Source organism: Artibeus jamaicensis, unplaced genomic scaffold (assembly GCF_021234435.1).
Source record: "Artibeus jamaicensis isolate MK-2021 breed Jamaican fruit bat unplaced genomic scaffold, CSHL_Jam_final scaffold_537, whole genome shotgun sequence".
NCBI classification, from domain to species: domain Eukaryota; kingdom Metazoa; phylum Chordata; class Mammalia; order Chiroptera; family Phyllostomidae; genus Artibeus; species Artibeus jamaicensis.
The window spans coordinates 42,835,438-42,848,711 of record NW_026522047.1 but is presented as its reverse complement, the minus strand read 5'-3'; the positions used below and the strand labels follow the sequence as shown (position 1 = coordinate 42,848,711).

The window sequence follows — 13,274 nt, the reverse complement described above, 5'->3', positions numbered from 1 at the left end:
TATTCCGATGTTTGGAAAGTTCTAATTTCACCTCTGCTGGGTAAAATCCCACCTCAGCCACTAGCTGGCGCCAGAGACTTCACCTCCCAATACCTGAATTTCTCCATTTATAAAGTGAAGACAATAATAGGACATATGCCAAACCGTTTGAACAAGATGTAATGGTACCTGGCACAAAATAAAACTTCCATAAGTACTTTACTTTTTATTTTTAAATTATTTTTGTGTGTGCGTGTGCACCATTCCCATAAGCACTCCAATACCGGGTCGATGCGCAGAGTGGACAGAGCAAGCTCCTATTCTATCTCCCAGCTCCAAAAATCTATTTAATATAATGTCCTGAGATAGAGGACGTACCATATATTAAACTGATATGAACAGACACTACACTTGATTTTAGACAAAAGGCCAAGAAGTGACAAACTTAATTTTTTTAAACAAAGGTATTTTATACGAGGCCAAGTTCTGAGTTAGGGCTGAGGAAAGTGATGCGGTACATTGCCTGCTGGTGGCATCTAATATAATTGGATTTAATTTTATTTATTTTTAAGATTTTATTTATCTTTAGAGGGGAAGGGAAGGAGAGAGGGAGAGAAACATCAGTGTATGGTTGCCTCTCATGCATCCCTTGCTGGGAACTGGCCTGTAACCCAGGCATGTGCCCTGATGGGGAATTGAACTGAGATCGTCTTGTTCGCAGGCCCACGCTCAATCCACTGAGCTACACCAGCCAGGGCTGGATTTAATTTTAGATAGTAGAGACAAGAGGCATGATGGGAACAAAGAAGTCTTTTTTTTGTTTATCTTTTTTTTTTAAGATTTCATTTATTTATTTTTAGAGAGAGGGGAAGGGAAGGAAAAAGACGGAGAGAAACATTAATGTCCGAGAGGTCCTCTACTGGGGGACCTGGCCCACACCCCAGGATGTGCTCTAGACTGGGAATCAAACCAGCAACCCTTTGGTTTGCAAGCTCGTGCTCAATCCACTGAGCTACACCAGCCCAGGGTATCCTTTATCTTTCAATCCTAATGTTAAGTGTGTAGTGTCTGATGCATGTTATCATAATTGGTGCACAAACCATGTAACTTGTGCAGCAAATGAAGCCTTTGGTTCCCATTCAGTACTCTTTGTCTCTGACTTCCTAGGTGAGTCCACCTCTCCCAGCCTGTTTCTCCAACTGTGAAATGGGGTTGAGAGTTCTAGTACACACATCCCCTCTTCCCTGCCCGCTGCCAGCAAATTGGAAGGACCAAGAAATTTGAATGGATGTGCAAAAGAAAAAGGATTTTTATTATGAAAAGGGAAGCTGGGTCCAGCACAGAACATATTCTTTTCCTCCTCCCCCTCCTCAGACCCCACCACTCAGTAGATAGCTTTGTGGTGCTCCCTTGCTTGGGGACACAAGGGTTGGGTGATACTCCCAGACTGAGTGAATGGAGGGACAAATCAGGTGGTTCTGGGTGGGAGGCAGAGAAGTGTCCAAGGGTGGCTCAGTAGCTGGTGTGCCCTGTTTGAAGTGGCCAGGGCCTAGGGCTGACTCGCCACATCACCTCTCTGAGCCTTAGCTTCCCCATCTGCGAAACGGAAGCGGTGATCACATCAACGATGACAACCAAGACTGAGGTAGTGCCTTCCCCGTCCCTGACAAGGTAGTGCCACACAGAAGCTGCTCTCACACGGACAGATTTCATTGTTTCCAGGTGCTGGTAGTTTTTCTAGGTTTTCCCTTTTTGTCTGGATGACACTACCTTCAGCTATGGCCACCCTCCCAGAGGTGTGATTTTTGTGTCCCTCCTTCAGGATGGCTAGATGAAGGGTCCCCCTCTGAGAAGATGAACCGGCTCCACCTCCAGCTCAGGCAGCAGCAGTGACAGAGACATTGAGCTCCTCACGGATGAACCAGGCTTTTGGGTGAGGCAGCCAGGCCCGAAGCAGGCAGAGCACGTGGAAGCGCCAGGGGTAGAAGACGCAGGAGGTGCGCGTGGCACTGCCGCGAATCACAGCTAAGGCTGCCTTGGGTCCCAGGGCCGATTTGGCCCTTGTGACACCCCTGCGGACAGAAAGACGGAGTGAGGACTGCAGTTGTTGGGTAGCTCCCCACAACCCCCAGTTTGCGTCCCCCGCCTTACCTGACTCCCTCGGCAACTGAGGCACGATCCTGGAGGCCCAGGATGCACATGGTGATGGCCACATTCACGTCCTGCACGTCCAGCTCTCGCCGCAGGGAGCCGAAGAAACTGTCCAGTGCGAACTTAGCTGCTGAATAGGGGCTAGAGAAGGACGTGGGCACGCGGCCTGGGGGTGCAGGAAAGCAGTGGCGAGCTGCCTCACCCTGCTTCCCTATCTCGAGGAAACCTTCCTGCCCCATCCCGGCTCTCCTGCATCAGGCCTGTGGCCTTCCGCTCCCTGCCCCAGGTGCACGCACCGAGCAGCGAGGACACCACCACCAGGGAGCCCTTGCTGTCCGTCAGACTGGGCAGCGCCAACGAAGTCAGTTGCACATAACTCAGGAAGTTCACCTGGAGGCGGTGACTGTGAGTGAAGCAGCAGACAACCCAAGCCAAGAAAGTGGGGGCAAGGGGCGGGTCTGGTTGGGGACGGGCAGGCTGGAGGACTGGGGCGTTGTCTTGGATGGAGGTGCTGGAGGTCAAGCCCAGGGGCAGAACCAAGGCATAGAGAGGGTAGAGCCTAGAACCAGGAGGGGCGGGGTCTGGGGCAAGGGACCGAAGAGGAATGGGGAGAGGGTAGATGCTGGCCAGAGAGGGCTGGAGTACAGGCTGGTGTGAGGCGCCAAAGTCGAGAGACGGTGAAACCTAGCAACTTTATAAGTGGGACCTGGGGATAGAAGGGGCAGAGGACCTGCATGAGCCAGCTTGTCCCCTGGGCACTGAGGGCCTGTGTGCCTGCTGGGGCAGCACCAAGGTGGTTCAGCACGAGGTAGTCCAGCCCACCTGTCCAGGAGAGGTTCATCAGCTAGGAGGTAGTCCTTGAGGCTCCGGCCCTGAGCCCCTCCATAGCCCCACTCCTTAAACTGGCAAACTCTCCCCAGAGCACTGACCCAACCAGCTCCACCCTAGGTAGCGCCCCCTACCCTACCCTGTTAAAGAGACCCCGCCCTGCTCCCTGGATCCTGCTAGGCTTGTCCCTAATCCAAAAGGCCCCCTTGGATGCAATGAGGGTTTACCCCTAGTTATGCCTCAGAACCTTATAAATCTCCTCCCACGGACACCCGTTACTGTTACTACCACACTCCCACGCCTACTCCGGTCCTGCCCCTAAGGCCTAGGCCAAGGTCCCAGACTCCAGACCCCGCCCCTCACCCAGCTTGTCCAGCGCAAACTGCACCACGCGCTCCGGCACCTCAGGGGAGGCCATGTCCGCAGCAATGTAGAAGACCTTGGGAGCGCCCAGCTTCCGGCAGTTCCCTACCACCTGGGGGGCCAGAGCTGCCCGTGGGCCCCTCCACCCCAGGTGGCTTCCTCCCTACTCTGAGCCTCTTGTTCTGTTCCCAAAGCTTTACCTCTAAGGTTGCAAACCGGCAGCCCATGGACCAGAATATAATTTGCTCAATTATCAACATTTGAAACTTAGGATTTCAAATAAACCTCAAGGTTTCTGGCCCCTCTTGAAATTCTGGAAGAGCCGTACATTTCCTTGGAACATTCTCTTGCTAAGAAGTGTCTGTCCACCCACCAACCTTTTGAGTTTGAGAACTCTGACTATTGTCAGAGGCTTTGGACACTACCAACACTTCCATTTATTGAGAAACACTCCCTGCTTTACACTCTGTCTTACCGCATTTACCCAAAACCATAACTCACAAGGAGGTGCTTTTAATGTCTCTATTTTGTAAATGAGGAAATTAGGGCTCAGGGAGGTTAAGTAACTTGCCCAAATTCACACAGGAAGCCTGGATCTTTGCGGGGATTCAAACTCAGGCCCCATTTTCCACCCGACTCCTGCCCCCAATATTAAACTTGAAATACATGTCTCACCTTTTGCAGAAGAGCCTCAGTGTGCGCAGTGAGCACCAGGTGGGAGCCCAGACGGGCATAGTGATATGCCAGCTCCTCCCCAACGCCTGCACTGGCCCCTGTCAGCAGCACCCGGGCTCCCTGGAGGCTAGCTGGCAGTGAGCAGGGGTGGTCAGCCTACGGGATGCACAGGACAGCTGGCCTGGTTCCTCCCTGTTCCACTCCAGGCACTCACCTGGGTCGAAGTTGTCAGCCCAGTAGTAGGTGAAGAACAGGGCTCCCAGGCCAGTGAGGAGCAGCACCTTCATGTCCCTTCTTGAGTCTGTGGTGAGAGAGGGGGTGGCCGGCACAGGCCTGGCCCACAGCCACACCTGTTTCCCCAACTGCACCTTTGTTCAAAGCAGATCCTCCTGGCCCCGGGACTGGCCCCTGTCCTCCATCTCCACAGCCACCACCTGGTCCAGGTTACCTGAACCACTGTACCAATCTCGGGAGCTTTCTCCCTCCAGGAAACACCAGAATCACATCTTACCTCTCCCTGCTGAAAATCCTCCTTGATATTTAGGACAAAAGCCACACTCCTTGATGGCCCAAATGGTCCTCTTGCTCACTCTGCTATTTGCCACACCAGCCTCTATGCTGTTCCTCAGAACCAGCCAGTCACCATCTGCCTCGGGGCCTTTGCACTGGCTGTTCCCTCTGCCCAAAATGCTCTCTGCAAATTAAATCCAATGGTTTGCTTTCACTTCTTTCCAGTCTCAGTACAAAAATTACTTCCTTCCAGAGTGCTTCCCTGGCCTCTTTTTCTAAAGCACTTCCCTCCCTTCCTAGTCCCTCCCTCTCCCTTACCTCTAGAACTTTTATCTCTTTCTCAGCACTTAACATCACCTGAAATCACCTTGATGATTTGTTTCATGTTCACTGTCCCTCACTTCCCCTAGACTGGCAGGAAGAAAACAAAAACTTCCAGGTTTTTTCCTTTTCTTTTTTTTTTTTTAGTATTTTATTTATTTGTTTTTAGAGAGAGGGGAAGACAGGAAGAAAGAGGAGCGAAACATCAATGTGTGGTTGCCTCTTGTGCACCACCCCCCCAGGGGGACCTGGCCTGCAACCCAGGCATGTGTCCTGACTGGGAACTGAACCGGGAATACCCTAGTTCCCAGGCCTGTGCTCAATCCACTGAGCTACACCAGCCAGGGCCCAGGTTTTTTTTCCCCATTAGGTCTTCAGCTCCCCAAACTGTGCCAGGTGCTCGGCAGATATTAGATTGACACAAGAATATGGCAGGCAAGAGAGCTGGGGGAGCCCAGAAAGACCATTCTGTCTGGAGAGGCCCAGGAGTAATCAAAAAGTCCCATGTCTTGAGGGTTAAGATATGACTTCAAGTCCTGGCTGGCACAGCTCTGTGGATCGAGTGTGGGCCTATGACCCAAAGGATCACGGTTCGATTCCCAGTCAGGGCACACACTGGGGTTGCAGGCCGGTTCCCTACAGGCCAGTTCCCAGCAGGGGACGCATGAGAGACAACCATACACTGATACTTCTCCCCCTCTCTCCTTCCCTTCCCCTCTAAAGATAAATAAATTTTAAAAAGTTAAAAAAAAAAAGATATGACTTCAGCTGTGGGAGGGATTCACTTGTTCCAGGGAGAAGGCAAAAGAGAGATACAGGCTGAGTGCTTAACGTCTGGAGAGTCACGGGTCTCCCTTGAAAAGGGCAGAGGCCTATCACATCTTTCTATCCTCTGGACTCAGTGGGACAAAGAGGAGAGGGGACTTCTAGGACCCAGGCGGCTGAGACGTGGTACGACTGGGGAGTCCCCACATCACCAATCTCTAGATCCAGCCCTATATCCTTTGCCCCACAAGAAGGTTCCAGTTGCCTTCTCCCAGGCTCCCCACCTTCCCACTCCCTTCCTCCCACTCTGTCCTATCTATGCAGCCAAAGTGATCTTTGTCAAAAGAAAGCTGGCATGCCCTTTCCTGCCCATTCCCAAGGGCCCGCCACGGCCGCGGTTGGAGACTAAGCTCCTCACAGCCCACAAGGCCCACAGGATCTGGCCTCTGCCCACCTGCCCATCCCCATCTTCTGCAACTCCTGTCTATCTCCTGTCTATCAGTTACCAGAAAAGTTAACTTCTTGCCCTGTTCCCAGTCACACCAGCCATTCTCTTAGCAGGGAACGCAACCCCACCTCTTTCATTTCCGGAGAGATCCCGTGAAGCTCCCCGGCTCAACCCCTTCCACCTCTTGCCTTAAACACAGCAGCCCCACAAGGGAAGGCGGAGTTGGATGAATGGATAGATGGCTGATTAGGCGGGAGGAAGAATGGACGGATGGAGCAGCTGGGCTGTGAAGGGGAAGAAACAGGTAAAAGCAGATCTTCGCAGAATCCACTGACCTCGCCTGGCCTGTTTTCCATCTGGGCAAAGGGGGAGTGTGACCCACCCCGTGCTCCCGAGCCGTTCACTCACTCACCCGGGCCTCAGGTTTTTTCCCGCCGTCCACCGGGGTTGGGGTACCCACCTGGGAGCGACGGGCACAATAGTCGGGCGTACCTTTGCCGCAGAAAGGGGCAGGGACCCCGACCACGCCTCCTTCTTCAGGGCCCGAGTCACGTGACTAAGAGCCTGCCTCTCCAAAGAGAGGGCTCAGCCGCAGCGACTGAGAGCGCACGTTGCCAGGCAACGGCCTCCAGCTTGGACCTTCTGCTCGCAGCGGAAGTCCTGGCTCAGCTCCCGAAAGGAAAAACCACCCACCCTTCGAACCCGATCACGTGACTTAGACCCACCTCCCTCCAAGTCCGCCCTCGTGTTGCCGTGACAACTAGATTCTAGGCACACTCTTCTAAGGCCCATGCGGTGAGTCCCCAGCGCGGGCGCGGGTGGATTCCCTGGACTTCGACTTCTTGGGTCACCCTCAGGACTCACTCTAGACACCCGGCTTTTCTTTCACACCGCCAAGGAGGGACTACATTTCCCTGCAGGCTTGGCGGTGAGGCGAGCTGTACCCGCCTCACCGGGCGGTGCCGACATTTCTCTGATACCTTTGAGGCGGCCTGTTCCAAATGGTTAATTTCGCATCCCACCGTTCTTTCGTGGTGGGATTGCAGTGTCTGGCATTTTTAAGCGGAACCAAGACTCCGACTCCCGGAAGCCTTTGCGGCTGACGGGGAGAAGTACACTTCCCAAGGGCCTCTGCGGCGCCGCAACCGGAAGCGGCCGCCGAGCCGAGTGTCCTTGCGCGCCGAGTCGAGAGACTATGGTTTCCCGAGTGTGGTCGGTGATGAGGTACGTGTGGCCGGCGGGCGTGCCCGGAGCCCCCAGAAAGTCCCTCTCCCGCGGACACCGTCTTTTAGTTTGCTCACGACCTGCTGTTCGTTTCCCGTAGTGTCAGGTGTCCTATGGTCCACAAGGGGAGACAGTTTCAAGCGGAGAGGTGATTCCCGAGGTCGCGCTAGCCTTTTGCCTTCCGACAGTCGGAATATGAAATCTCTCCGAGCCTCAGTTGCATTCTCAGCAAAGTGGAAGTGTCCCACGCCATTTTTGGGGGTTGGTAAATGTCCTACGCGCCCAGAGCAGCGTAGGACATTTAGGAAGCCCTCAGACAAACGCACTTAGAAAACCCTCGCGGTTTGCTCGCGGAGGGTCCGTCCCCGGCTCCGCGCTGTTCCCTGCTTTGTGAGGAATCACGCCAGTGACCCACTGTCATTCTGCGGGCCTCAGTTCCCCATTTGAATGGGGCGGAGTACTGCTTTGCGCACTGTAAACGGAGTGCTTTGCCTAGTAGGGATCAGGCATGTCTCCGGGTTGGCAAGTGCTCTTCCGTTCCCGGTGGCCGCCTGTCTTCAGCTGTGTCACTCTTTGAATTGTGGGGCTCCCTGGGCGGTCTAACTCCTCCTCCCATGAGCCTAGAGCCCTGAGAGTGGCCAGCAGTGTCTCCTGAGCTGCTGTCATTCCCTTCTCTGCATACAGGTTTCTCGTCAAGGGGAGTGTGGCTGGGGGAGTGGTCTATTTGGTGTATGACCAGGAGCTGCTGGGACCCGGCAGCAAGAGCCAGGCGGTCCTTCAGAAGGCGGAGAAGGTGGTCCCCCCTGCCATATACCAGTTCAGCCAGTACGTGAGTGAGCAGACGGGCCTGAAGATACCCCAGGTACCCACCCCATGCTGGGAGTGAGGCTGCGGCTTGGTGGGAGCCAACTTTGGGGTGGCTTTCAGTCCCTGGTCCCTCCAGCCCTGCTGGTTGTCCTCCACACTGGGGCATGTGCAGCTCTCCCTGCCTCTGGAGGGGGGTTGGGGCTGCCAGGGCGTTCCCCTTTCACCAGCAACCCCCTTCTTCCCTGTCTCTTCCCAGCTCCCAGCCCCTCCAAAGTTTAACTTTCACATCCGTGAGTCCTGGAATTCAGGTAGGCCTGGTCCCTCTACTTGGGGGGGGGGGGGTGGGTGGCTCCAGGTCCCCCAGTCTAGCATCCTCAGTCCTGCCTCCTGGCCATGCCTGTCCTTCGCTCCTCTTGCTGCCCTGTGTGCCTCTGCCCCATCTAAAAGAGAAGGGGTAGAGGTTCCAGGGAAGTGGGCACAAGATGGAAGCTCTCATTTTGAGAGTTTGGGTCAAATCTGAACACATCTGAGTCAGGTGGCCTCAGACAAGGTGAGGCCCTGCCCCTCTTGCCTCAGTTTCCCTGTGTGAAGTTGACAGCTGGAAGTGGCACCTCTAAAAGCATGGCTAATTTAGGTGTCCCTGGGGGTTGGACTAAACCCCTTAGCTCTAGGTGGGGAGCCTCACCAGGTACTGGGCCCTCTTCCTCCCTCCCCACAGGCATTATTACCATGATGTCGGCCTTGTCGGTGGCCCCTTCCAAGGCCTGTGAATACACCAAGGATGGCTGGGAATACCTGAAGGAACGAATCAAGTAGCCTCTCAGAGGAGGCTGCCTCCCCTGTCAGGAACAGGGGTTAGGGGTGCCCTGGACTTCAAGCCTCCAGGGTGGGACCCCACTCCAAGGCAGCTCCTGGCTTAACTGGCCCAATAAAGGACTTTGGAAGTGTTCCCCGACCCATGTGCTGGACCCAGGGACATGGGTGGCCCGGCTGGCTCTCAGAGCATGTGGGCCTGGGCTTCTGGCTCCTGGGAGTGCCTTAGGGCCTGATAGTGGCTCACACTTTTTCTGTCTGGCTCCTGCCTGCTGGGGCCCTCACTCTGTATGGGAAGTGGGAGCAGACAGTTGGCAGTGCTCTGGGCCCTGGGAAAGGGTGGAGAAAGTGCTGAAGGCCAACCTGGGTGGGGGGTTGTGGAGCTTGGAGGGCTGAGCCTAGGATAGGACAGTCGGGAGCCAGGGCTCAGTGAGATGGGAAATATTTCTCCTGTTCCTTCTACACACCCAACCTTACCTGGTCTCCATTCTCATTCTGCTTGCCCCCAAAATCTGGTAATATGGGGAGCACAGGACTGGAGGTCATTGCCATGTGGGGATCTGTCCAGCCCACAAATGTCTTGTGCTCCCAACTTCATCTTCCAGAGGTTCTCTGCTCTCTTCAGAAGCCTTTCCTGACACCCCTATCCCATACTGGATCAGCTGCCTAGTGACCTGAATGTGTGTGCTGCCCCTTTGGGATGGAGCTCTGGGAGGGTGGGCTGACTCTAGGTGCTCCAGGCCTCCCCATTGTTGAGGGAATTCCACGTGGTACTAGAAGGGAACCTGTGCCCCAGTCAGCCAGGGTGAGAGGTGAGCGTAGGTCGGAGCCAGAGTCTGGCCCAGGAGGCTGCCCTGGGAGCAAGGAGCAGACCCCAGCATGGTGCTCCAGGCCAGCATGGAATCCTGTTCCCAAGAGTTCTGAGCTGTGTGTCCTTCAGTTTAGGGGATAGAGCTCACACAGGCCCATGATAACAGGTGTTCATGTGTAAGGTAAGCAGAGACCTAGGGCATTTCCCAGAAAAGCTGGCAAGCGTTCATCCACCTGGTGACAAATAGGGAAGGGTGTAGCTGAGGATAGGTGGCCTGGCCTAGGGTATTGGGAGGGAGAGCCCACGTGACCTGTGCCATCATGGTCTCCAGGATGAGCAAGGCCAGGGAGTGTCCCTTATCCTTGGTGCTGCCCAAGGAGCTGGAGCTAGTGCCGCTGCTTGCTATCTCTTAGGCCAGGAGTGTGGCCCGGGTTCAGGCCCTCTCAGCCTGGCTCTCTACCCACTGAGCCCCTTCCAGCAGCCTCATGTGCCCATTTTACAGGTGGAGACACTTGCATGGCCAGGTTTAAAGCCTGCTGTCCACCAGGAGCCCAGATGATTAACCTTAAACCCTGCCTGGGACACAGGATTTTCATTTGCTTCACCCCTGCAGACCTGATCTCAGATCTTTACATATCAGAGGGATTTGCACTCTGGCTGGGTCATGTGCCCCACCAGGCTCCATGAGTGCTCACGATCCTCCTGTTATCATCATTATTTTATGGAGTGGGGAGATACCTGTCAAGGCCACCCCACCAGGCTCTTGAACAGTGTTAAAGGCCCATTATCGGTCTAGCAAACCTGCAGGAAAGGAAACCAGCCTTTGTAGGTCTTTGAGGGGCTGTCTGGGGACATTTTTAGCCCTCCGGCCCCCTCACCTCCAGGAAGCTGCGTCCTCCAACTCCCTGAACTTGGCCTCCTGTGTGTGTGTGTGGGGGGGGGGGTATGAGGGGATCCCCTAAAACTGAACCCAAGCCCTAGTCTCTGGTCCCTGGGACTGAGTCAATGCCCACAAGCTGGGCCCAGGGTCAGCCTCTATTCGTGACTGCTCTCTAAACATGACTGTATGGGCCCAGCCACCAGTCCGATCTGAATGCCACTCTTGACCCCTCCATCGCCTCACCTGGTCAGGCCCCTACTGGTATTGCCAGTGCTAAGAGTACCTCTGGTCTCCTCACCTCCAGGCTGGCTCCCACCAATCTGTTTCCAAAGTCTAAGTCTGATCATATCACCACCCTGCTCGGAAACCTCCTGTGGCTTCCCACTGCTTTCCCTCTGAGTCCAGATTCCTCAGAGGGGCCCTCCTCTTACTCCCCTAGGTCCCTCAGAGACCTGGTTGGCCCTCAGTTCCCGAAACAGCTGGTTTCCACCACCAGCCTTTGCCTACAACTCGTGGACTCCTCACCAGGCCTCTACTCTTCCTCCTGGCTGACTCCTGCCCACAGCACAGACGTTGCTTCCTCTGACCCTTTCCTACAACCCCCAGGAGTTACATGTCCACCCTGGGCCTCCTTGGCACCCACTGCATCAGGGCAGGATTTCCTCACAGCATTGCTGACATTTGAGACCATGCAGATCTTTGGCAAGGGGCATCCTGGCCCCTGTGGACGTCAGGCAGCATCCCTGCCTCCATCCCAAAGGCCAGTAGCATCCCCTTACTCCCCAGACACGACTGCCACATGTCTCCCAAGTGCTGCCAGGTATCTTCTGGGGACAGAATCACCCTAGTTGAGAACTACCTTGGGTGTTGGTAGGAATGCTCTGGCTGCAGCACAGATGACTACAGGGTCAGTGCCCTGTTGAAACAAATTGCTTCTCACAGTTCTGGTGGTCAGGAGCCCAACACAGGTCTCAGTGGGCTGAAGTCCAGGTGGCAGCAGAACTGGCTCCTGTCAGAGGCTCCAGGGGAGAACGTTACCTGTTTTTTTCCAGCTTCTAGAGGCTCCTGCATTCTTCAGCTTGTGGGCCCTTCCTCCATTATCACAGCCAATCCCATCTGCCACTAGAGTTCGTGTTGCTCACCCCTGGCCTGGTGGGACTGTGCTAGATTGGCAAAGAGGGATGGGGAGCCCTGCTGAACCAGAGTTGCCTGAGAGACAGAGCCCCAAGGATTGCCCGACACTGGTCATTTGTGCTGTCCACCTCAGGGTTACATGGGCTGCAGAAACCTGGGCTCTTTCCATAGGTTGCTCAGGGCCAAGCCAGCTTTCATTAAATCTGAAAGTACAAGGTGATACCAAACAGATAAGCTATATGGTTCCCCTTTGTGGCCCTGTTAAGTTATGATCAACAGGGATCCTGGTGGACTAGAACTTGGGAGCTGTTCTGTGGCTTTCAGAGAATTAGGATATTTGTTTAGCTGGGGCGGGGTGGGGCAGGGAGAACGTGGGACACAGCCTACAATGGCACCTTTTGAAGAAACCCAGTAAGCCCTGGCTGGTGTAGCTCAGTGGATTGAGCGCGGGCCTGCGAACCACACGTTCGCGGTTCGATTCCCAGTCAGGGCACATGCCTAGGTTGCAGGCCAGTTCCCAGCAGGGGACTCATGAGAGGCAACCATACATTGATGTTTCTCTCCTTCCCTTCCTATCTAAAGATAAATAAATTAAAAAGGAAAAAAAACAAAACCCAGTAGCACTGTTTTATAGGGAAGCAAATGGAGGCTTAGAACTGCAGGAACTTGCCCCAGGGAAGCAAATGGAGGCTTAGAACTGCAGGAACTTGCCCCAGGGCAGGATGTGAAGGCAGAATTTGGCCCCCAGACTCGATTCACTTTCAGGATCAGTGGGTTGGTCTCTGACAGAAGGAACACAGCTGGTCCCAGTTGGCTGAGGGGATGGGACATGTCCCTTTGAGGCTGAAGCTGCGAGAGAACTGCCAGGATGCAAATCCCTGATTCCAGGCACTTGGTCACTGAACACACCTGCCACACACTGTCCTGGAGACTCAGCTTTCATACTCAGGCCCGTCCCTCCCCGAGCAGTTCATCACTTCTGGTATTCAACAGCTTGGCTTCCCTCAGCTCCCCACTTTATTGTTAACTTGTCCTCACTCTACTCATGTGAGGTCCCTGGACCTAGATCCAGAGACAAAACTATGTGGTGGGCCCTGGCTGGTGTAGCTCAGGGTTGCTGGTCTGATTCCCAGTCAGGGCACATGCCTGAGTTGTGGGCCAGGTCCCTAGTACAGGGTACGCAAAAGGTAACCACACACTGATGTTTCTCTCTGCCATCCTTTCCCTCTCTAAAAATAAAATTAAAAAAAAAAAAAAAAGGTCGACAGTGGGTTTCAGGAACTGGGGGAGTGGTATGAGGTGTTAGTGATGAATGATCCCATTTGGGAAATAAATTCTGGATATTGATGATGGTTGTATGACAGTGTAAATTAAATGCAACTGAACTGTGCATGTAAACATGACTGTTAACATAGTAAGCTTCAGGTGTGTGTATTTTATCATACACAAAATAGCAGCCTGTTCAGTTAAGGACTACAAGATTGCTGGAAGCCCCAACAGCCCCTTGAAGCTGCCCCTTTCAGCCCTCCTTCCCTGAAGGTAAAGCTGTGGCTCAGCAATGCTGA

General features: G+C 54.2%; 2 protein-coding genes and 1 non-coding gene across 12 annotated transcripts; 1 reads left to right on the top strand and 2 right to left on the bottom strand.

Moving 5' to 3' along the window:
* Positions 1 to 229: 229 nt before the first annotated feature.
* LOC119063822 (U2 spliceosomal RNA) lies at positions 230 to 420 on the bottom strand. Its single transcript, XR_005085245.2, has one exon. It is a non-coding gene; the product is annotated as a U2 spliceosomal RNA (small nuclear RNA).
* Positions 421 to 1,270: 850 nt separating this feature from the next.
* On the bottom strand, positions 1,271 to 7,110 carry HSD11B1L (hydroxysteroid 11-beta dehydrogenase 1 like). 9 transcript variants are annotated; one of them, XM_037165250.2, is made up of 11 exons: positions 7,021 to 7,110; positions 6,453 to 6,500; positions 6,169 to 6,324; positions 4,508 to 4,690; positions 4,211 to 4,329; positions 3,997 to 4,127; positions 3,322 to 3,433; positions 2,861 to 2,952; positions 2,427 to 2,520; positions 2,131 to 2,296; positions 1,271 to 2,051 (listed from the first exon to the last, which is right to left on the bottom strand). In XM_037165250.2, exons 5-11 carry the CDS (start codon positions 4,281 to 4,283, stop codon positions 1,856 to 1,858), a joined length of 864 nt encoding a protein of 287 aa, XP_037021145.2. In that variant the 5' UTR covers positions 4,284 to 4,329; positions 4,508 to 4,690; positions 6,169 to 6,324; positions 6,453 to 6,500; positions 7,021 to 7,110; the 3' UTR covers positions 1,271 to 1,855. The 9 variants fall into 9 exon arrangements, with proteins under 9 accessions (XP_037021145.2, XP_037021147.2, XP_053514362.1 ...); XM_037165252.2 differs by lacking the exon at positions 6,453 to 6,500 and having other exon boundaries at positions 7,021 to 7,101; XM_053658387.1 differs by lacking the exons at positions 6,453 to 6,500; positions 7,021 to 7,110 and adding an exon at positions 6,766 to 6,846.
* Positions 6,746 to 9,020, top strand: MICOS13 (mitochondrial contact site and cristae organizing system subunit 13). Of its 2 annotated transcripts, none has more exons than XM_037165256.2 (4): positions 6,746 to 6,835; positions 7,949 to 8,126; positions 8,328 to 8,379; positions 8,790 to 9,020. In XM_037165256.2, exons 1-4 carry the CDS (start codon positions 6,831 to 6,833, stop codon positions 8,885 to 8,887), a joined length of 333 nt encoding a protein of 110 aa, XP_037021151.2. In that variant the 5' UTR covers positions 6,746 to 6,830; the 3' UTR covers positions 8,888 to 9,020. The 2 variants fall into 2 exon arrangements, with proteins under 2 accessions (XP_037021151.2, XP_037021150.2); XM_037165255.2 differs by lacking the exon at positions 6,746 to 6,835 and adding an exon at positions 7,181 to 7,264.
* Positions 9,021 to 13,274: the final 4,254 nt, after the last annotated feature.

Excerpts from the sequence above, each read along its gene's own strand:
- HSD11B1L (XM_037165250.2), bottom strand. The coding sequence starts at position 4,283 with ATGAAGGTGCTGCTCCTCACTGGCCTGGGAGCCCTGTTCTTCACCTAC. Across the intron at positions 3,434-3,996 it reads CTGAGGCTCTTCTGCAAAAG|GTGGTAGGGAACTGCCGGAA; the intron begins GTGAGACATGTA and ends CTGGCCCCCCAG. Across the intron at positions 2,953-3,321 it reads GTTTGCGCTGGACAAGCTGG|GTGGGCTGGACTACCTCGTG; the intron begins GTGAGGGGCGGG and ends TCTCCTGGACAG.
- MICOS13 (XM_037165255.2), top strand. The coding sequence starts at position 7,236 with ATGGTTTCCCGAGTGTGGTCGGTGATGAG. Across the intron at positions 7,265-7,948 it reads CGAGTGTGGTCGGTGATGAG|GTTTCTCGTCAAGGGGAGTG; the intron begins GTACGTGTGGCC and ends CTCTGCATACAG. Across the intron at positions 8,127-8,327 it reads CGGGCCTGAAGATACCCCAG|CTCCCAGCCCCTCCAAAGTT; the intron begins GTACCCACCCCA and ends GTCTCTTCCCAG.